Below are 23703 nucleotides of genomic sequence, written 5' to 3'. Positions count from 1 at the left end.
TAGTTACACGCGAATGTCTCGAAGAAAATCCGCTCACGATCTATAGCCGGGACGGAAAGATACGCAACGACCACAGGTACTTACATTTATATGATTTCACAAACAATTAAACTCACACATGTCAAAATACGATCATCTTGTTCACATGTTAAAAATATTATGTACAGTTATACACAAACCAAATTCTTCTTTCAGTTCGTGGAAAATTTATTTTCGTATTCAGTTGTTGCAAACATACATATCTCGTGACCGCAAATCGCATTACAAGCCTATCGCTTGGTACATGTATATACTTCGAGGGGCATATCAACGGAATTTTGCCAAGATATCAACACGTATTAAAGCCACAGGTGGTTAGCGTGTGGCTATGATATCAATTAGTGATAAAAGGCGATCAATTAGTGAAAACATCCTTTTGAATGATAAATAATCATATTATAACTAAAAATTAACTTTTATGGAAAAACAAATTTCACTATCAAATATATATATATATAACAAGGTATCCAACTCAAAATCATCCGAAAACGGGGTGCATCGTTTTGAACAGCCATTACTTCATCAATTTTGCAGCGATGTTCACGATCTCGGTCTTATTCAACGCAGAAATGAATTTCCTTTCTGGAAATGTATATGTCTTGCAATATTTTTACAAATGCTGGGTCAACTTTTAAGAAATAACATGATACACAACTCGCATGACCCAGTTGACAATATCATAGCCACACGCTAACCACCTGTGAATTTTCCCTTTTTCCACGCATATATTTGTCTACTCAATATGATTGATTTATTTAATAGTGCAGGAAAAGAAACACACTACTTTATAATATCGTTTCGATACTCGTCTCTCAAAAGATATGTACTGGCGCCTACCAAATCACAAACTTTTGACTTTAGTCAACAACTTGTACGATTTTACTTCTATATTTTCTATTTTGTATTTCATATTTCGCTCGCTCCTTATTTTGCCCTTATTAAGAGAAAACATAGATATATAGACAGATAAAACAAAATACTTCATTATCCGTCTTCATGTCCTTTGCAATTATGACATACGAATTACTATTTTGACAGTTATGTTTAATAAAAGATTTATATAAATACTTTGATAAAACGAGGTTCCATGCTTGTGCGTAAAGTGTAGTCGCAGATAAGCCTGTATAGTCCGCAAAGGCATATCAGGAACGACATATTCCTAAAGTCGTCTTTTCACACTGCGAGGCATATTTATGAGAGTAACTCCCCACAGGTACACTTTGGACATCGAGGAAGGAGAGGCGGGAGCCGTTCAGCTCAATCTTGAGGTGCCACTGGGGATGGAGTGTAACCAGTTTGTGCTGCAGTGGCAATGGAAAGGCGGCTGCAGCGACCATCACCCACTACAACCAGAACCGAAGGAACAACCACTACAAACGGAACTCTGCCAACAATAACATCGACCACAAGGCACATAATTAAAAACACAACAAGGTCAACAACATCATCAACAGAAAAATCTACAACTACATCCCCTGCAAAGTCAATCACTACATCCACTGTGAGACCAACAACAACATCAACTGTGAGACCAACAAGAAAATCCACTACAAAGTGTACAACTACAACATCATCGTGGCCTACATATCCATCAACAAGCTTGGGTTGGGAAACATCCACTTCAAGACTAATAACAACAACAACTGCAAGACCAACAACAGCATCCACTGAAAGTCCAAAATCAACATCCGCTGAAAGACGAACAACTATATTCAAGACAAGACCAACATCAACTGCAGGACCAACAGCAATATCAACTACAAAGTACACAACTTCAACTTCAGCAAGGCCAACAAATCCTGCAACAAATTTGGGTTGGTTGACATCTACAGCAATACCAACAAAATCACCCACTGGAATACCAACAACACCATCCACTAAAATACTAACAACGACATTAACTGCAACCCCAACAACAACATCCACAAGAACAACAACTAAAACCACAGCAAAACAAACAACTACATCTTCTGAAATAACAACAACTATGTCTACTGAAATATCAACAACTACATCTACTTAAAGACTAACAACTACAACGACAGCAAGACCAACAGCTGCTTCAACTGAAAGAATAAAAGCTGCATCTACTGAAAGACCAACAACTGCATCAACTGAAATACCAACAACTACATTTTCTGAAATACCAACAACTACATTAACAGAAACACCAACAACTACATCTTCTAAAAAAGAAACAACTACATTAACTGAAAAACATACAACTACATCTTCTGAAATTCCAATAACTACATTTACAGAAACATCAACAACTACATCTTCTAAAATACCAGCAACTACATCTTCTGAAATACCAACAACTTCATTTACAGAAACATCAAAAACTACATCTACTGAAATAGCAACAACTATATCAACGGAAACGTCAGCAACTACATCCGCTACAAAGCCCACAACTGCAGCCTCGCCATGGCCTACATATCCATCATCAGGTTTAGATTGGCACATATCCACTTCATACAATGACGCTACCCAACAATTGTCTCCCACCACATCTTCTTTGTCCAATCATTAAGTCAGTGCAAATAATACAAACGCCTCTCTATTTGTAAAAGAGACGGCCAACACGTCAACAAATATGAACATTACAACGAGCTCAAACAAGCTAATCATCAACGATGTTAATGCAACAACAACCGATGCTCATGTTACAAACATAAGACATTCCGACGGGGTTTCGCCAACAAGTACGGCACAAATTTCATCTACCGGTCTCCTGGACACATACCCATCAACAACTGACGCACAAGGACCTTCTACAAGTATACCGGACAAGAATGCGCTAACAACCAATTCGCAAATTAAATCTAATAGCCCCATGAAGATTTATGTTCAAACCACTGATACGCAAGTTCAATCAATAAATGCCAAGAACACTAATGTACAAGCAACTGATGGCCAGGTTAAATATACCAATGGCACGGAAACTTACGTACCTGCAACTGATACCCGATACCAGTCCACCATGGATAAGAATACTCTACTTAACCTACTAAACGAATCCCAGGCATTAGGCACCAGTAAACAAATATTGTAATGCTAGTAACGGATGCTCAAGCTGAATCCAGCGGTATTATCGATGCATATTTGCAATCTATTGATGCGAAGGTTTCATTAAACATCACAACCGAGCAAACATCGGCGCCAGACTCAGGCGCGACAACTGCACGACCGCACTTAACAATGCTACCTACCACCGAGGCATATTACGCATTCAGTTCTCCAAGCCCACACTCTCTATGGCAAATTGATGCAGCTCAAAGCGGACATTCTATCAAGACGACCATAACATCAATGTCAATCGAAGGCATTGACGTTGTTAAACCATGAACTACTTCAACTGACTCAAACAAAAACACACAAAAGACTATACAGAGTCCGGTAACAGAAAGTGAGTTGACCAAGGTGTCAATGGCATCGGGAATGTCTAACCTTGACGACATGATCAATGTTCTCAAAGACATTATCAATAAAACAAAAGTCAAGAATAACGAAACGACTGGAGCGACGGTTACTCCTGATAAAAAGCTTGATACAAAAGCTGATAACAATAACATTGGGAATAATACGTTTACCAGTCCAACAGTTTCAACTCAATTTGTACGAGATTTAAATGAAGCTACAAGCGAGAGTGATCCATGGAATGCAAGTGTATATTATAACATTTTTAACAGTTCGCTTGACCAATCCAATCATACAATAAATACGCAGTCCCAAAAATATAGTCTATTGTTAACGTCCGGTACCATTTCCGGGAGGCAGAATCCGCAGAATAATACACAGACAATATTGTTTACGAATGAAAATACATCACAAGTCATTCATACGACTGCAGCGGTTTCGATGTCAACAACACACGCATACGTTCAGGATAACCTTGATGCCGTTGAGGCTTTCTACAACATCATCAGCCGTCCGTGGCAACGATCAAATTAGTACGAGTACAGTTGGACCAATTGTGACTTCGCATCTTGTTGCATTCCCGGAACAACAAACTAATACTAACCCTAAGACAACAACTGAAACGTATGATCGTCTATCAACAACAACTACCAGTGATTTTGCAAAATTTGTTACTCAGATGACTAAATAAAATGGTACATATTCACTCACTACAGGAAATCAAACAAATATGCAAATTAGTGGCGTTGTATTGGCCGGTTAATCTGCTAAAGAAGGCATAACAAGAGGAATATTTGACATGAAACATAATCTTCAAATACCCGACTTCATTATGAAGAAAATTGGAACTAATGCAAACTTGCAGGAATTCACCACTCTTGAATTGCTGGTAGAAGCTTTAACAGAGCTTGAATTATTAAAAACAAGACTACAATCATTTGAATCTTCAGAATTGACCAATAGTACGCTTCGAAACTCCGAGAAAATGACGGGCGATTCAATCATGATGGAAGGGGTTTTAAGCGATTGGAATTCGGCTCTGGATGAAGCTTCCTCATCGACTGTAACATTACCGAACATTCGTGAGGCATTACCAGTCATGCAGCCTCCTCTTCAATCTTCCTCGGAACCAAACACGGTTATTTATGACAGTCAAACATCAGCGACACCTAGTTGCAGCAAACCATATGACGTTGATATTCCAATAAAAAGTCAGGTGACAGTGTCACAGAAACAAAGTATAACTGACATCCCAGAAGTCGTTGCAACAAAACAAGATAGCCAACTGTCCATTCCCGGTCTTCTTGGACCTGGGTCGATAGAGGTCGCAACAAAACAAGATAGCCAACTGTCCATTACCGGTCTTCTTCGTCCTGGGTAACAAGATAGCCAACTGCCCATTCCCGATCTTCTTGGACCTGGGTCGATAGAGGCCGCAACGTTATTTCCTTTTGACATTCCCTTCAGTTAAAATGGCGCAAAGGTCAATATGGTTAGAAACGGACATACTAACAACGGTGTTGATATTAAATAACAGTTGTTTAGTCAAAAAGCGTGTTTATATGGTTGTTTTTATGTGACAAATCACTATTCAAGTTACCTACATCCACCCTATAGATTGTTGACTGGTTCTAAGATATACAAGATATGGATTGACTATTAAAGTGAACTAATACATGTGTGTACATTTTACTTCTGAGTATAAATGCAGGGACTATAATCCTTTCTTTGGTGTACGGGGACATCTTTCAAAACGTCAGCATACGCCCGTATTTAGTGGAAAAAATGTTTTATTGCGTTGTGTAACATATTAATAACTGTTGAATTAAACAGCGCAATAAAAATGCGATTTCCAGGTGAGATTAATTAATTTGCTAGTAGGTCAGCGAAATATGTTCGCTGTAAAGTTCACCTTTAGTACGAATGAGCCAATAGTCTAATTCTATCTTAATTAATCATCTAAGCTGTTTTTGGTTATGCTGTTTTTATGTTTTTGCAAATTGCCTTTGAAAACAAAAACGCGCCAACGGCGAATTATCAACAATTAAGTAATGTTCAGTTCATTTATTATACACAGTTAAGGTTTACATCGATTCGAAATATAGGAATAACGGCGGGAAGAATACATGTGTGATTCGTGACAGATAAAAGTCAAGGACATTAAAAGTTGCTATGGTAAGGTTTTATTCTCATGCCTATGGTTCGTATCCACCTCATCCGCTATTGCATTTAAAGGATTGCCATTAAACTTGGCTCAAATGTTGTATTGCTAGTTCATTAAGACCAACTATAGGTAACGGTCCAACTTCAAGGTTGAATCTTCGCATACAGTTTCATGCCTGAACCCTTGTTTATCATATTGTCGCAACGATGCAGTCAAGCCCCAATGTCCAGTTCACACTAGAATGTCACAGTGAACACTATGGGATATCGGTTTCCTTAGGATTGCCTTGTTAATGTTGCTTACTTACATTTATATAATGTGGTACTAGTAAATAAAAAACACACATAACATGTATTTGCTTTGGTAAAATGTTACATAAATTAAAAGAAGAATACAAGCTTATTTATATTTAACGATAGTTAACTACATTAATAACAAAACGAACAAAACAAAAAACAACGATAACAATATACATAACAATTAGGGCATAACAAAACCTTACATATGACAAAATTAGCCAAACAAATCTCAGCAATAGGACACGCATTTTGCGAAAGAAATGTTTTACAACATAAGAAATTACAGTAGATACACCTTGAAACGGATGCTCAATTTCTTTAAAAGGACGAACCAATATTAACCTAATATTTGGTTGATGTAGATGTTCTTTTTCGCGTTTTAAAGCGCTTTAGTAAAACATTACAGTTTCTATGATTTATAAAACAAATTGCTACTTTTCCCGATGTGTTTTAATCTCACATGCGCAAAGAATATTTTTACAAAAAAATATATACTCTTCTTTTTGATTTTGAACGTGTATGTTATGAAAAAATTGTGCATAACTATATTATTGGTCTTATTGTCGGTTATAAACATGTCGTTCAACTTTCAGGACAACTTTCAGTGATCTCTCCAAGCACTTTCTTTATAAACACAAGTATTGTGAATGAGAAAGAAAACAGTTTAGATTATTCAATAAAACACGACAATTCCAACACTCACAGTAAGATATCAATTTAAAAAACCGAAACGAAATTTTGATATGAGATATATAATAACGCAAACCATGATAGTCTTAAACATTCTTTGGTCTTAACATTTGAAGCTGCATCCAATAATTCCACCATTTATATGTACTGGGAAAATATGGAAGCCAGCAGACCGGTCAGCATTATCATCCCTGTGAGACAGCTTTGACCTGAAAATATAGTATATTTGAACCCTTGCATAAATTTCATAGGTATTTTGTAACAAAAATATACTGCCGATGAAGGCTAAGAAAAAGCATGTTTATAATTAAATAATTAAAATAACAAAACGTTCCTGTGTATGCGATGGGAAGTAATCAAGTGTTACACGTATGCTGTAACATTTACACACATGCGTTCAAAGACATTGTATATATAACGTTACATCGGGGAATCTCAACTAGCCAGCAATCAATTACTCTTCGTAGTGATACTAATTGAGTCGCGTTCAGAGAAAACTGGGGATAAATCCGCAATCCGCACAGGCTAATTAGGGACGACACTTTCCGCTTTTATGACATTGTTCGTTTAAATGAAGTCTCTTCTTAGTAAAAATCCAATTATGACGGAAAGTGTCGTCCCTGATTTGCCTGTGCGCACTGCTCAGGCTAATCTGGGACGACACTTCACGCACATACATTATGCTCAGTTTTCTCTGAACGCGACTCAATACTATTAACTAGAATTTGCGATTTCTTTGAGTTGGCTTTCAATAAACATGCTACAGTTACCAAGGGAAAAATACACAAAAAACAAACTGTTTCGCGAACAGATTTTGAGCAGTGATGTTGCAGTACGATATAGCAGTTACTAGGAGAACTTTACTTATAAATGATTGTAGTATTTATAAAAGTTGACACCGGAATAATATTTTCCATAACTGAAATGGTTCTTGCTGTACTATTAAAGATCCTGTGTGTATGTATAATCTGAAACAAACATACCTTCAGCCCCGTTCTTGGCACAGAGTATCTCACATCCGGCCCATTTCGGTTGCTCGTCACTCGAGTCGTCACAGAGTCACAGAGGAAGTTCTTGTCAATGCATGTGATTTTTCCGCTAGCGCACGTTAAGTAGTTCGTGGGGCATTTCTAAACAATAATATTAGGTAGTCAATCGTTTTTATCTATTTTCTAGACTGTGATTCGCATTTTGTGAGTGCTTAGAATTAGACTGAAACATAATACTTTAATATATAATAGTAATATGAATATACAGGCCTGTTAATCTTTTGAAATTAATTAATATTGAAATAGCTTAAGTAATATAAAATTATCGTGAGTGTGTAAATTGAAGTTTATGAGGTCCTTCCGCGCCTCAGGCTCCACAATGTTATTACCTGGAGTGTGTCCCAGCATTCCTACCATATCAACCTACTATGCTAAATGTGTACCAGCATTCCTACCTTATCAACCTACTACACTCACAATAGATGTGATAATTTTTTATATAACTGCAATCCCCAGCTATTTATTCAATTAAATGAAGGCATTTAATGTTGGAGTGGTCTTGAGCGGTAGGGGAAACTGGCACCCTCGGAGGAAACCCCTCCTGTCCGGTATGGTTACCACCAAACAAACTCATCTGATCATATGATTACGGAACAGTGAATGAACCCGGGTCGCCTAATTGAGAAGCCCGACAATAAAAAAACAAAAGATCACCTCCGTTCTTATAGCTGTCACTTACGCTCTGATAGCTGTCACTAACGTTCTTACAGCTGTCAATTATGCACTTATAGTTGTCACTAACGATATTATAGCTTTCACTTACGTTCTTATAGTGGTCATGTTCTAATAGCTGTCACTTACCGTCTTATAGCTGTCATTTACGATCTAATAGCTGTCACTTACGCTCATATAGATGTTTCTTACGTTCTTATAGCTGTCACTTACGTTCTTATAGCTGTCACTTACGTTCTTATAGCTGTAACTGACGCTCTTACAGATGTCACAGATGTCACGTACGTACTTGTAGCGGTGACGAACGATATGTAGCTGTCACTTACGTTCTTTTAGTTGTCACAGACATTCTTATAGCTGTCACTGACGCTCTTATAGCTTCCACTAACATTGTAATAGCTGTCACTTAAATTCTTTTAGCTGTCACTTACATTCTTATAGCTGTCACTTACGTTATTATAGCTGTCACTTACGTTCTTATATCTGTCACTTACGTTCTTTTAGCTGTCATTTACGTTCTTATAGCTGTCACTTACGTTATTATAGCTGTCACTTACGATATAATAGTGGTCATGTTCTTTAAGTTGTCACTTACGTTCTTGTAGCTGTCATGTACATTTTAATAGCTCTCTCTTACGTTCTTATAGCTGTAACTTACGTTATCATATCTTTCACTTACGTTCGTGTAACTGTCACTTACTTTCTTAAAGCTGTCTCTTACATTCTCATAGCCGTCACTGACGCTTTTATAGCTGTCACTTACGGTCTTCTAGCTGTCACGTACGGTCGTATAGCTGTCACTTACGCTCTTATAGCTGTCATGTACGTCCTTATAGTGGTCATGTTCGTATAGTCGTCACTTAAGTTCATTAAGCTGTCACTTACATTCCTATAGCTTACCTAACGTTCTGACAGTGGTCATGTTCTTATTGCTGTCACTTACGCTCATATTGCTGTCAATAAAGTTCTTATAGCTGTCACTTACGTTCGTATAGCTGTCACTTACGTTCTTATAGCTGTCACCTACGCTTGCATAGCTGTCATTTTCGCTCTTATAGCTGTCACTTACGTTCTTATAGCAGCCATTTACGTTCTTATGGCTGTCACTTACGTTCTCATTGCTGTCAGTAACATTCGTATAGTGGTCATGTTCCTACAGCTGTCAGTTACGTTCTTGTAGCTGTCAGTTACGTTCTTAAGCTGTCAGTTACGTTCCTAAGCTGTCAGTCACGTTCTCAAAGCTGTAAGTTACGTTCTGAAGCTGTCACTTATGTTCTTATAGCTGTCACTTACGTTCTTATAGCTGACACTTACGTTCTTATAGTCGGCACTGTAGGAGTTGCTCTCGGCCTTGCACGGATTCTGCTTACAGGCGGTTGCCTCAGTGGCCTTGCCCTCGCATGGTTTACCGCCGTTCATGGGTGCGGGACTGTCACACAACCTGTAGACATACAAAGTGCATTTAGTCGCAGTTTCTCTATTTAGTGTGGGAATCTTTTATCCTTTTAAAACGGTGTTTTTTCGTAAACATAGAACATGATGTTGTTGTTTTACAATAAATGACGCATTTTTTTGCATTAAATCAGGACATATTATTTTACACATATCTAGTATTTTTCCTGAAATGTGTACGGTACATTTGTATAGAATAATTAACATCAAACGAAAAATAGTTAAGAGTTAACATTCACATTATTCAAAAACTTAAACGAATATTTGTCTTTCTTTAAACCTTTATTCAAGATATATATACTAGTATTTTCTTACCTGGTTTTCATGACAGCGCCTTTTCCGCATGAGACACTACATCTACCGGCTGCAGACCACGCACCCCATTGTCCATCAACAGCAACTTAAAGAAAAGGTTGTATTTCAGAGTTTATTTAGAGGTCCTCATGGGTATTCACGACTGCGTGTAAGTGCAGAACTGCCCCTATGATTTTTCTTCTCAAGAATTGTGTTTACTCAAAATTGATGTTTACTCCCGGCTCCCCTGTTATTCTTCAAGGAAATATTTATGGGAAAAAGACCGCTGCACGATGGCAAATCAAACCTTAAAGTGCTCTGGTACTAAAACAAAAAGTGATATTACTTGTTTACAATGAAAACCCGGCCACTAGGCATAGTTAGTTACACGGCCTATAACTGAACACGTATAGTGTTAAATTGGGTCAGTGAATTGATATTGCACGAGAGCCAGTTGCCAAGTGTACGTATAAACTGTCGTAAAACACGTATCACTTATTCAAGTACATTAAAGGGGCCTTTTCACAGATTTTGGCATGTAATTAAGTTTGTTATTAAATGCTTTATATTGATAAATTTAAACAGTGGACCTAAAAATCTCCAGTAAGAGACAAGAATACAATTAAACAAGAAATATCTTTAAAAAAGATATACGGCGTTGATAGTTCAATGAATGAAATCAAGGATAGCGAATGTCTTTTTTTTCTGTGCAGTTCTTAGCTGCATCACACGCAGTACGGGATGTTACGCGGAGTTTTCGCGGCTTATTTTACATTATTACATATTGCTGGTCATAAACCTATAGATACAAAACAGAAAACCAAAAGAAGAATGGAAGTGAAATTAAAACATACGAGTCAACCGGATACACGAGAAGTATCCGTATTTATAGGCGCGTTCTTCGAACAAACCTGTTTGAGTGGTTTGTCGGGCATTGCTAGTTGATTCGATTATTAACAGTATCGAGAATCATCGCGCTCATGCTTAATACATTGGTCAATATGGTGGAATAATTATTGTTAAATTAATCAAAAATAATATTTATCAATGTATTGTTGAAAACACATTAAGAATCTACATATTTCTGGTCGAAAGAAAATTCCAGGTCACCTAGTTCACGGATAGCGTATTTATTATATAACTATTATTTTACTGGCCGCGAACTCCGGTGATGACCTGTATATAAACTCTGACATTCATACACTGGCCCGATACCTCGCGGGTTGAAATGCAATGTATTAAAGTGAGGCCTCGCTTCCACTGCTCTTTATACTTTTACATGTTAACATGTTGACAAGAATATGGAAGTAAGTACTAAATATGAGAACATAGCCTTTAAGTATAAACGCGTTGCGCTGGTAATTCTCTGAAAATAAAAGGTGCACGCACAAACTTTTTTGATGTCGAGAATTGAGTGTAAAACTGTTCTATCTATTAAGCCTTTTCATTAGAAATAAAATTGTTTCATGCAGTAAAACAGTGTTACAAAGACGCGGATATGTTTCCAATGTTCTGGTGGTATACTCAAATCAGCCAATGGAATAAATGAAGTGTATTCATTCGTACCTAGCCGCGGGAAATTTTATTTGAATTTTATTGGACACTTACAAAGGTCAGGTAAGGTGAAAAGCTGGCTTAATACAGCTTACGCCGAAAAAAGAAAAAAATGTAACTCTCAACTGGGCTCGAACCACTGACCCCTTGAGTCCTAAAGTAAAAAGTCTTCCGCTCAGACCACTTGGCCATCCGTGCTTATACTATTAGGGGATGTATTTTTTACGTAATATAAGCAATCCTATTAGTTTCACAAAATATAACGACAACGACAGAACTTTCCAAATTATTTAATTGTTTCGCGCTGCGACGATTGATAATTTTCAGGTTTTCTTATCATCAAAAGATGCATATAGTGGATATTTTAGAGCATGGTAATTGTTCAGTATTACTATAACCTCACACATGTCATAACTAAAACAAAATCTGCGAATCTGTAAGAACTTTTTTTAATTTTGTCAATTTACCAGTCCCTGTCTAGCCTTAAATATTTGTAAAAAAAGTTGGTAGTGTGTTGAGCCTACAATTAAACCAGTTCCTTAGATAAATGAAAGAAAACTTTCTTCAAACTAAATTTTATTTTAACATTCTATTAAACCATACTGGAACAAAGTATTTGTTAATTATAGTTATACTACTGACTTAACTGAACATGTTAAACTAATATACTTATTTGTTACTCAGTCCAACATTTTTATTCTAATGGTGTAAACCGTATCAATATATACAATGACTAACAACAAATGTTAAACAACTTCTTTAAGCAGCCTATATAAGTCTACTGATACAGAATCTAAAAATTAACATATTTAAACAAACTGGCAAACAGACTGATTTTTCCTTATAAAATGACAAATAAAAATGATTATAACCAAAAATATATTGAAATGTAAAACATACACAATAACAGCTATTAAGGTAAGATAGGCTAAACAAATAATAATAAAACACTGCTTCCATTATTTTGCATATTCAACGAAAAGTTGTGTAAAATCAGTAATTACACGTTCAAAGAGACATTTACATAATAAATGATTCCAGTAGAAGACGTAATTCACAGTTTAAACAAACGAGTAAAAATAAATTGCGACGCCTCATCACGTTTCTTGTCCGCCCTTGCTTTTCTGCCGCCGTTATGATCAGAGGCTGTTTGATACCATTATCTGCACTCAATTTCAACTTCTGCAGCTGTTCATTCAAAGCAACGCATGCTAGCTTCTGAAAATGGTTATGCAACGTATATTCATATTATTAGGATATTCATTCAAAGTTCAAACAGGGTTGCAAGAATTAACGATACTGGACAGTTTAACCAATAGCATTTCTTTACACGTTTTATATCACAATTAAGACTATCTAAAAAAAGGAAATAAGCCGGATGTATTTTTGTATATATAAATATTTTGAACTGTGACCTAGTCTTTTCACACATACTATGACAACTTACTCTGCACGGCAACAGACAATCGAAGTTTTCAAAAAGCTGCTTTTCGTTTCTTTCCATGCCAGTTATAATACTGTGCGACCTCATTTGACATGCTATGAAAGTAAACAAACATTAGACAGTCGCGAAAACATGTGATATTTAATAACAGATAATAATTTAAGAAAAACAGCATTAACAAAAATTGTCAAATCTTGTCGATAAACAGTTAAAATTGATTCCTCACCAAAATAGCTAAAAATACAGGGCAGAGTGTTTTTACCTTGATAATTTCGAAATAATACAATGCAGTTTTTTCCCGCATATTTTATGAACATACAGGACTAAATATATTTTAAAGTAAAATATTTCAAACGCATATTTACAGAAATAAAAATATAAAAATATATTAATAAAATGAACGGTATTTTATAATATTAGGTTATATAAATTTAGATGATTTACATATTACTTTATTTTGGGTACTTTTAACGTAGATTGGTTACCTCCCCTTATCTATCGCATACTCTATATAGGGATCGGTACAAGCTAATTTTACCGGTACAAAATTGGACCGGTTATTTTTAGAAACATATCCTGAGATTATTCGAGGTTCAGGGGAAGAAATCCGTGTACCATTTCCGGTATATTTTCCCGAACTTTTTGACAGCTGACAGGTAAGAATAAAAGCTCGTTCTAGTCAAATAAGATTCATAATACATATGCAACTGGAATACTAAACAGGTTAAAGGTGTGGTTTATAGTCTGCTTCAATAACGTATGCATCTTCAGCCGACTTCAACATTAACCCCCCGATCACTGGGAATCAAGTCGTCCGTTTACATTTGGCGCCGAAGGCAGCGATGGCACATTGGCTTATTTCCCTCACAGGTACCCATTTATACACCTGGGTGGAGAGGAGCAAGCGTGGGATTATTTTTTTGCTCAGAAAAATCCATTGCCCCGAGCGGAATTCGAAACAGGGACCTTCCGATCCCTAGACCAGCATCCTAACACTAGACCACTGTCCCCACCAATACTACATGATACATAATATCATCGCGTAACTTTAAAGTGGCAATTCTTGATTGGTGAGCATGTGAATCTGTGTATTTGCTCTAGTTATCAACGGAATGATAGAGAGATTACACAAAAACAATCTAAGAAAGGACGCGCGCGAAACATAACATTGTAACGTCACGTAACGAACAACGCTACCGATTGGTCTTCGCGTTATCCAATTAAAACACATTTTTAAAAGTAAAATTCATTTTAATAAATAAATACTTACATGCTATCTCTTAGTTTACTCCTTTCCAAGGGGGTTAGCTCGTGCGGAAAATAACAAAGCTGGGAACCGGCCGACTCTATACTGAAATATAGACTATGTTAAACATAGTGCAATGCAACCCATGCAAAATCCAGTAACCAACCCTCAATCTTCTTTCAATATATATACATACACAAATATTAATCAAAGAGCGGGTTGGGAGGTGGGATGTACCGATAGTAGGTAAGTATTTATTAATTAAAATGAATTTTACTTTTAAAAATTTGTCATAAATAAGTTACCTGCTATCTCTTAGCTGATTTTGCAGATGTGGCGGGAAGGTTAGTATATATTTTCCCATCACAGTAGAACCCATATACAGGTTTACTAGCTAATGATAGCAAAGCCCAAAACAAGGGTTATCAGCTAATATTCGTTAGAACGGTATAATCGTAACTTCTCGGACAGAGTTAGTATGTCTATGTCGTAAAAGACACTACCGTTAGTGAAATCACAACGAGACCAAACATATACATATTGTATTGTTGGCACTTCAGAGAACGAAGATAAAAAGATGGAAAAGGTGGTCGGATTCCTCCAGAAAAAACCTTGAAGCACGTCAGAAAGTGGGGTGTGATTAATATACGCCCACGAAACAGACAGAGCTCATAATTTATGCGGTCCGATCCTAAAAAGGAATGAATCCTTAAAATAGAAATAAGAGTAACCCTTCTTAGTCGAGGTTAACCACGAGAAATAGTAGCCACAGACACATCTCCCCTTTTTAGTGAAATGAAGAGTCTCTTGCGAGAACCTCGAATGGACTAACACGGCTGAGATAGAACTTCAAAGTCCCGATTGGCCAGAGAAGTCTATCATGATCTATATGAATACCAGTTATAGAAAAACTTGGGAACTTGAAGATTTTAGGAAGCCATATAGGGGAGTTGATATAAAACAAAGAATCCTGACTGACACAACAGTTAAGACGCCATCTAATCAACTGAAAATGGTCGTATTCAACAGAAAAAACATGAATTTTACATCTCCGTATGGCCGAAGCCATAAAAAGAAGGGAAACCCGTCTTATAATTATAAAATTATTTTGGAACCGTTTCTATTCCTGATGAAGAGCTATCTGTACCCTTTGATGGAGATAAGAAAAAATGTCTTATCATTAAAAAAAATGATGCGAAAAACCTCCATGCATTTAGCAGAGTGATTGAGGTAATCAATATGCCCTCGAATACCCAGTCAGAAAAGAATTTCCAGAGAACCTCATAGACAGTTCCGGTGAAATATCCTTGCAAAAGTAACAAAGGTTGAAGCCCTAACAGAAAACCGTTCTTCTGTAGAGATTACCAAATAATGGCCAGACATGTAGAGGCACATGTTTGGACCCATATCAAATAGGTCTCTCTGATTTAGAATATTTGACCTGTGAATAAGTTTCTTAGAAACAATGTACATGAGCTTAAAAAGGTCTTTGAACCATAAAGCCATGGGTCACCCAATAGTTACCAAGAGGATATGGCAAAACCTCACCCTGATATCTCAATAAGAATAGAATGGATGAGATATAAACGTACGCATCCAGTTGGTCTCAAGCGGACAAATGTGTAACAATCGCAAACGCTGCTGTATCGTAAACTGGACTCACGTACAGAGTAACTCTGTGGTTGTCTCTGGTCGCAAACAAATCGACCAATAGAAAACCAAACGTAAGAAAATTCTGTTTGACCACCTCCTGATGAAGTGTCTAATGCGACAGAAAGAACTGCAAGGCAAAACGCCCAACAAGGCGTTGAGACGACCTGGTATGTTAAGAACGATAGAGAAAAATTAAGTGTTCTTGCAGAGAACGAGTAAGAGCCTGTTTTTAGATACAAGGAGTGATAATCTGTTCACCTCAGAGCTGTGTCTAGATGTAAACCACGAGTGAGGTGTTGTTAAATGACATCTACAAGGCTGTGGCAGCCATGCGGTCAAGCTGGTTTGCAATCCTATGTATCAGCCCTCTCTCAGTTGACACTTCACCAACATGGAGTAAATAACTGAGATAATAGTAAAAACAACTGGCATATGTAGCGAAAGTTTGATAATGTCAGATATCTGACCCGGCAGTTTGGAAAAATCCAAATTGTTAGTCGGGTCAGGTACAGAGGTCTTGTAGCTTTTACAGCTATAAAGCGGTTCAGGCTAAGTCATGTCCTAAGGTACTATCAATGAAGATGGAGCAGGTTTATTGTTGATTCCAGTAACTTGAAAACATGCATTGTCGTAGAAGCAATAGAACATCAGGAGTCGACACGAAACGTCGTCTTGCTAATCCTGCTAGGCTTACGTTTTGGCATAACTGTTCCGTGACAGTGACTTCAAAGCCTGTAGCCGAAAGGTAAATGCCGATTAAAAATTTATCCCTTAAGGTCTCAAACATAAATTATAGACCTGATTAATAGAGGTCAAATAGTAATGTTCGGCCTCAATGTTAGACGCCGAGCCCGCTTCAGCCGAACCATCTGCAAGATCAGTGGTCTGCATGTAGCCGGCTGGGATAAAGGTAGGAATACCAGATTGAGGTATTTCATAATCTTCTAGTATTAGTGGTTCATTGTCAGCACCAGAATGGATAAGCCTAGTCAGCGGAGATGACTTGGAAACCAACGATCGCCAGTAGAACACCAGTATTAAAAAGCACAAAGTGTCCTGGAGACTGTTGAATCCATAAAGTAGTGGATTCGACGGAGTCATAGCTAGGGGTATACAACTAGGTAACGTAAAAGATAGTAATGGGGCTACATAAAATGACCGATCAAAAACACCGTGTAATACCCGGTGATTGGTAACTGGTGACCGAACCGGACCGGTCAATGACCGGCGACGTTACCGGTTAAATATCGACATATGGTGGAATCCATATGGTCTGACATCAATGCCGAGAACTGCTCGGAAACGAAGAGCGTGCAAAATGTTCAATATGATGGTGATGAGACATCGTTAAAGCAGACGACGATCATCATTCTTCGATGACGAAGAAGAGGAGGAAAAATAGTCCGATGATGATGAACGTTTTTTTCCTCTGAGCGGTGACCGGTGATAACACAGTGACTGGTGCTATGACCGATCAATGACCGGTGACCGGTGCCCGTTGACCGGTGCCCGGACTGGTCATAATATAACTGCGTCCGAATGGAAATATCTGGTGAAGATGAGTAACCATCCGCAAAGTCATCAAACTGATAATGTAAAGCGGAAATCAACGGTAGATTATCAGTATTGATAGGCACAAAGTGTCCAGAATAATTCTGAATCCATAATGTTTTAGGATTCGATAGTATAGTAGCAGAGGGTACACGACTAGTCAACATAAAAGATATCCGTGGTGCTGACGATGCAGTCGTAGTGGCGAGATGAACACCTAATCCCAAAGCCTGAAAGTTAAACCAACTAGTGTTCGTAGACAAATAAGACTCGGTGACTGCAATATGTGTAGAGGATATTCCGTAAAGAAATAAAATGGGAACCATCGATATGACCAGTAGGTACGTGAACGCCTACGTGAGGTCCGATGTCTATCCTGTGGTATCTATGGTGGCAGTTCGCTGACGATGATGATTCTTTCGACGACGAAGAAGAACAGTCCGATGATGATGAACGACTTCTTTTTCTGAACGGTGACCGGTGTGACCGGTGACCGGATCGGTCAATTACAGGTGACCGGTGACTGGACCAGTCAGTGACCGGTGACCGGTGACCAGACCAGTCAATGACCAGTGACCGATTCGGTCAATGACCGGTGCCATGGACCGGTGACCGGAATGCATTGTTCAATAAAAGCAAGCATGACTTACCTTTAAAAATAAAACAAAAGTCCATTATTTCCACATGAAATAATCCGAATGAATAGAAGAAAGATAAATAACACAATTTATCTATTCAAAACCCCAATTAACTAAGTAAAATATAAAAAAAAACAAATTCAATTCAGAGCCATGAAAAAAAAGGCATGTCTACACCTGGTCGATCCGGAAAGAAGATTGAGAGTTGGTCACCGGTTTTGCCTGGGTTGAATTGCACTCTGTTTAACCTAGTATATATTTCAGTATGGAAGTGGCCGGTTCCCAGCTTTGTTATTTTCCGGATGAGTTAACCCCCTAGGAAAGGAGTAAGCTAAGAGATAGCAGGTAACGTATTTATGACAAACATCGCCGATACATTAGCCTGTACCTGTTGTATATTATAGTCAAAGGAGTCAATGGTTATATTCAACGGGGGACCAGTTAACTTTCAACGGCGGGACAGATTCACTGCACAATGTCAAGGGAAACAACCAGGGTAATTCCTTTTGACAACTGTTACTCTTCTTGGACAAACCATTATATTTTTATTTTATACCAAGTATTATTCACGGTTTATAAAAGATACATAGACAATTAAATTTAATACAACAAGTAATTAAAAAGAAAATAATCAAATATACCGTTTCTCTTGAGTGTTAATTATGATATCGGGCATATGTTGGGCCGATATCATACTTTAAACTGTCAAGTTATAAGTATTTTTTATAACATCGGGCCGACATCGGACCGACATTGTCCTTTACATATCCCTTTAATAATATGCTGCCTATTCAAACGTTATTAAACCAGATGGATTCACTAAGATAGATCATTGCAACAAGGGTCTTATTTCTTAACAAAATAATTTTTGTTTTACATAAATGTCGGTCCGATGTCGGCAAACCTCTGCCGATATGCCATCATTTAGCCAACATCGGGCCGATGTGGGCATGTTTGTTGGGAAGGAAAATAATATTGTTAGAATAAGACGGGTCTTAAACAATGTAGGGCAAAAAGTAAGACATATTTTTAAAATGTTTTGATGTACGTTATTCTTTGAGGGATGCTGAATCCCCAGAATTCTAAAATTAGCCGATCATATAGAAAACGGGGTCTGGAATTTATCGAACATTTGTTTGGGTAACGATAAAGGTTAACACATGAGTAAGACGGCAACGCCGAAAAATAATCACAAGTCTAACTAATACCTGGGCAAGACCCGCTTCCGGTACACTCTGCCTGTTCAAAGGCCACTCCTGCACATGGTTTTCCGCCATAATCCGGTGTCGGGTCATCGCACGCGCGATATCGTCTGCGAACGCCTTTCCCGCACGTGACCGAGCATCCCTGCCATGCCTGCCACGCGCTCCATTTACCGTCCATTGGCTGATTGACCGTTAAGAAAGAAAATATGATTATTTTAGTATAAACGCAGCATTTAAACACGAATTTATAATACGGTCGCGGCTGATGGCACTGTCAATATGGAAGGTCAAAGGTAACAATAACGGGTAATTGTGATTCATGTATGCACAGTTTTACACTTTTGCGTGTCACCAATAAATGATATGAATATATATCGTTGTGTTTTAATCATCGCAAATTTCTTGAACATGAAATGACACTGGTAATTCAATTTATTATTTATTTCATTTGGATTTATATGAAGACGAAAATGATCAATGGTTTGTTTTTATTTGAAAAAAAATGCGTAAAAAAGTTTTTGATAAGCACAACGTTCAGATATCCAAGATTGACTTTACAGTGTGACAAGTTTGTTTTAAATACTTTATCTTATTTATATGTTACAAAATCGCCTCTTAACCAATCTATATTACTCAATGGGATCATGCTTTGTGTGTTTACAGCTGTGATATATAGTTCAATACCTGTTTATTATTTAAAAAGCCTATTTTTGATTAAAAATAATCACACGTATAAAGTGATATAAGTTGAAATATAAATTGACATCGCCTACATTCCAACATGTTACCCCTTTGGTAATTAAATCGCACGCGCTCACTACTTGTCCATACAGGCTCCTACATGTTCTCAATCATTAAATTCATTTTTCTAGTTTGCTTTAATACAATTCTTATGACATTTGAATGATTTGATCATTCATTTGAAGACCAAAAATAAATCACACACATGTACGTACTCTTTCCGCAGTCCTTTGCCTCCCATTCCGAAGTGCACATGTGGTTGAAGTCGTTCAGGAGATCCGAGCACGTGCCGCCGTTCTTACACGGGACTGTCTGACATTCGTCAACCTCTGAAAGGGTCATGTTACAGTATGACGAAATAACAGAAAAAAATCACGGTACAAATTTGTAAAACATAATATTTTCCTGCATTTTAAAGGGACCGTCAACCAGATTGAAGAAAACGAGAAAAGTTCTAAAATACCGTATTTTTTACAATTATTAGTTTATATTGATTAAAATATCACGACTGGTATATTACATTACTTGAAAAAGTTGTTCAGTTTTCATATTTTCAGTACATTCGGTAATAAAATTGTACTGGGTATGTGTACTAGGTAACTACCAGTGAACTATAAATAACGCAAGTAGATTGATCATCATCGTCACGTGGTAAACCCAGGAATGCAATTTGTGCATGCGTTGTGAACTGTTTCTATTTTATATATAAAATGATCAATATACTTGCGTTATTTATAGTGTGTATATCGTTATGTCACCTTTTTTCGCGATGTACTTTCGATCTCACATCGCAAAATTTTATTACCGAATTTTCTGAAAATATGAACTTTTTTCAAGTAATGTAATTTACCAGTCGTGATATTTTAATCAATATAAACTAATAATTGTAAAAAAATACGGTATTTTAGAACTTTTCAGTTTTTCGTCAATCTGGTTGACGGTCCCTTAAAAATGTGAAAAACATCTTACATTGGTCAAAATGCAACGAATTTTGCGGGAGCTTGTATGTTTACTAAGCTGAACATATATTGTATAATGCATGTACTAGCTGTCCATAAAATGAAGGCAAACGGAATCAATCATACTTTTGACAACAATATTTTGAAAATATTACTTTCCAGAGCTTTTCATCTGAGTGTTATATTTGCACTCGCTATATGGGCATACAGCGAGGCGATGGCCTGACGTTCATTTGGGAATATATTAAATGACACTTAAACTCGTAAAACTCGTACCTGAACTTTCCCGTTTCGCAGTCATTCCCGCTGTAACCCGGCACACATTTGCACGCGTAAATGCCGACGAGATTGTTGCTAGTGGCTCCGTTCTGACAGGGATTACCGGCGCATTCGTCGATGTCTACAGTGACAATATAATTAAACTTAATGCACTATTGACATCATTATGTCGAGAATGGATTGGTAAACTTTGGTATTCTCTCATATTTAGGAACTGACCCGAGTTCATATTTCAGGCTCTATTTATCAAACGAAATCAGGGAAAAAGCATTGGACAATTAATAAGTAGCCAGCACACATTTAGGTATGTACCCTGGTCACAGTTGGTTCCCTGCCAACCAGAGGCACAGTCGCAAGTGAACTTGTTGCGGAGATTGTTGAATTTGGCTCCGTTCTGGCAAGGGTTACTGACACATTCGTCGATATCTAAAAATTATACGAGATTGTGATAGCAAAGTTGTTTTGTAGAGGCACCATACGAAATACAAAAAGTACTAGGCACAGGCGTTAAACGCAAAATCTAACTGGTATGGTTATTTCTACGAAGCTTTACTAAAATAATAATTGACGATATCGGCAATGTATTCTCTTTTTACGCGATTGTGACTCAAAGTTTATTATGTGCTTTAAACAATGTAACCACTTCTCTATTTGAATTAGTTTTTAAGATATTACGTTCTTGTAAACTCTTTAACAAACTCGATGCTCTCTATTGCGAAATAGTGTGTCATCGCAAAATGACACCTCTTTCCGCGTACAAAAAACGGTGCGATTGCATATTTTTTTTAACATAGGTCACCCTAGATTATAACGAAGCGTATCAAGATTACCTTTCAAGTCTGTTTTAGTCGACCGAAAGTAGGTTGAAAAATAATCTAGCATTAGGCGGCGCCAACAAATGACTAACTCAAGCATCATCATCTACAATTGTTCGAAAATCCATCATTGTTATACAAATGGAGCAGGTAAATAACAAGCATAAAATAAATGTAGTCCCGCTGCATTACCAGTCTGGCACTCGTTTCCGCTGTAGCCCAGCACACATTGGCAAGTGTATTTGTTCTGTCCGTTTAAGCACGTGGCTCCGTTCTGACAAGGTTTCGGAGCGCATTCGTCGATGTCTAAAAAGTATTGCAAACACAAAATAAACAAAAATATTCAATACAAATGTAAAATTCCTGTCCGTTTATCATAACTCTGTACAGAACACGAGCAGCATAAACATGACCATTCTTACAATTATTTCATATGTTTCTCTATTACTAAAGCTATTTAAAGGGACATATTCACAGTTTGTCAAAATGAGCATTTTCCATTTTTGTCACATAATGAAAAAGTAAATCAACTATATACGTCCGAAAGGGAAACAATACTAATAACGGAGACCCCTGTTGACCATCCATTGTGTTGACGAATATTCATCGATTGAAATTGATAAAATTATAGAGCGTTACAAACGCGGAAAGATTGAATAAATTGGAGTGTTCTATTGTCATCGTTATATTGTGTGACAATACGTGGATTGCATATATAAAGAATAAAATACACCATGTGCCATACCATCATAGATGGCCGAGTGTTCTCGGCACTAGTCTTTTACTCCAAGGGTTAGTTGTTCGAGTCCAGGAAGAGGTTACTTTTCTCTTTCTTTAATTTTGTATTATTGTTTTATACTTTATATTTTTAGCTCCGACCTTTTTGATTTAGCAATTTAAAGCATTTTATGACAAACTTCAAAACATGCCAAAATCTGTGAACAATGTCCCTTTAAATTCGTCATGGCATTTATAATTGAAGTTTGAAAACATTAACCGGTAATAATTAAGTAAATGAAAGGATGGACGTATATTGATAACATAATAAAAGCCTATGCTGTGAATGCAAATGTTCAATGTCCGAGATTCACGATTTACAAATCAAGTTTAAAGCGGGTATATACGATTTTGTCAAATATTTATGAATTTGTATAAACTGTGTAAAAAACGTATTATATATATATTTCCATATAAATTAAAATAAAAGTTAAGAAGAACAGGTGTCGAAAAATGCGAAATAAGCCAGATATTTAATTCTGAAATTGAAAACGGCTGTACAGCCGAATTCGCCAGCATGTATACCATACATGTACGATTTGAATCTAAACTTAGTTTAACGGTTTATTTGAATTCCTGCAACGATATCTATTCCTACGACACACGAACACTATCTCCGATCCTAATACAAAGACGAATGCTTCGGTTATTGTAGGAAAATATGTACGTCACTATCGGCTCGGGGCGCAAATTTGTCTTTGCTGCATTTTATGAAATTCGGCTTTAATGTATAATTTTTCTTGCCTATTTTGTGTTATT

At 37.1% G+C, this 23703-nt stretch overlaps 2 protein-coding genes across 2 annotated transcripts; both read right to left on the bottom strand.

Annotated features, from left to right (window-relative positions):
* Positions 1-1296: 1296 nt before the first annotated feature.
* LOC127878260 (uncharacterized) lies at positions 1297-3027 on the bottom strand. The gene is made up of 3 exons (XM_052424779.1): positions 2997-3027; positions 2331-2474; positions 1297-1976 (listed from the first exon to the last, which is right to left on the bottom strand). Exons 1-3 carry the CDS (start codon positions 3025-3027, stop codon positions 1297-1299), a joined length of 855 nt encoding a protein of 284 aa, XP_052280739.1.
* Positions 3028-5519: 2492 nt separating this feature from the next.
* LOC127879702 (semaphorin-5B-like) lies at positions 5520-14471 on the bottom strand. The gene is made up of 5 exons (XM_052426696.1): positions 14351-14471; positions 10104-10188; positions 9651-9777; positions 7599-7745; positions 5520-6824 (listed from the first exon to the last, which is right to left on the bottom strand). The coding sequence occupies exons 2-5, from the start codon at positions 10112-10114 to the stop codon at positions 6801-6803; spliced, it is 309 nt and encodes a 102-aa protein (XP_052282656.1). The 5' UTR covers positions 10115-10188; positions 14351-14471; the 3' UTR covers positions 5520-6800.
* Between the last annotated feature and the right edge of the window lie 9232 nt (positions 14472-23703).

The sequence above is a fragment of the Dreissena polymorpha genome, chromosome 4 (genome assembly GCF_020536995.1).
Source record: "Dreissena polymorpha isolate Duluth1 chromosome 4, UMN_Dpol_1.0, whole genome shotgun sequence".
NCBI classification, from domain to species: Eukaryota; Metazoa; Mollusca; class Bivalvia; order Myida; family Dreissenidae; genus Dreissena; species Dreissena polymorpha.
This window is presented reverse-complemented; position numbering and strand designations above follow the sequence as displayed.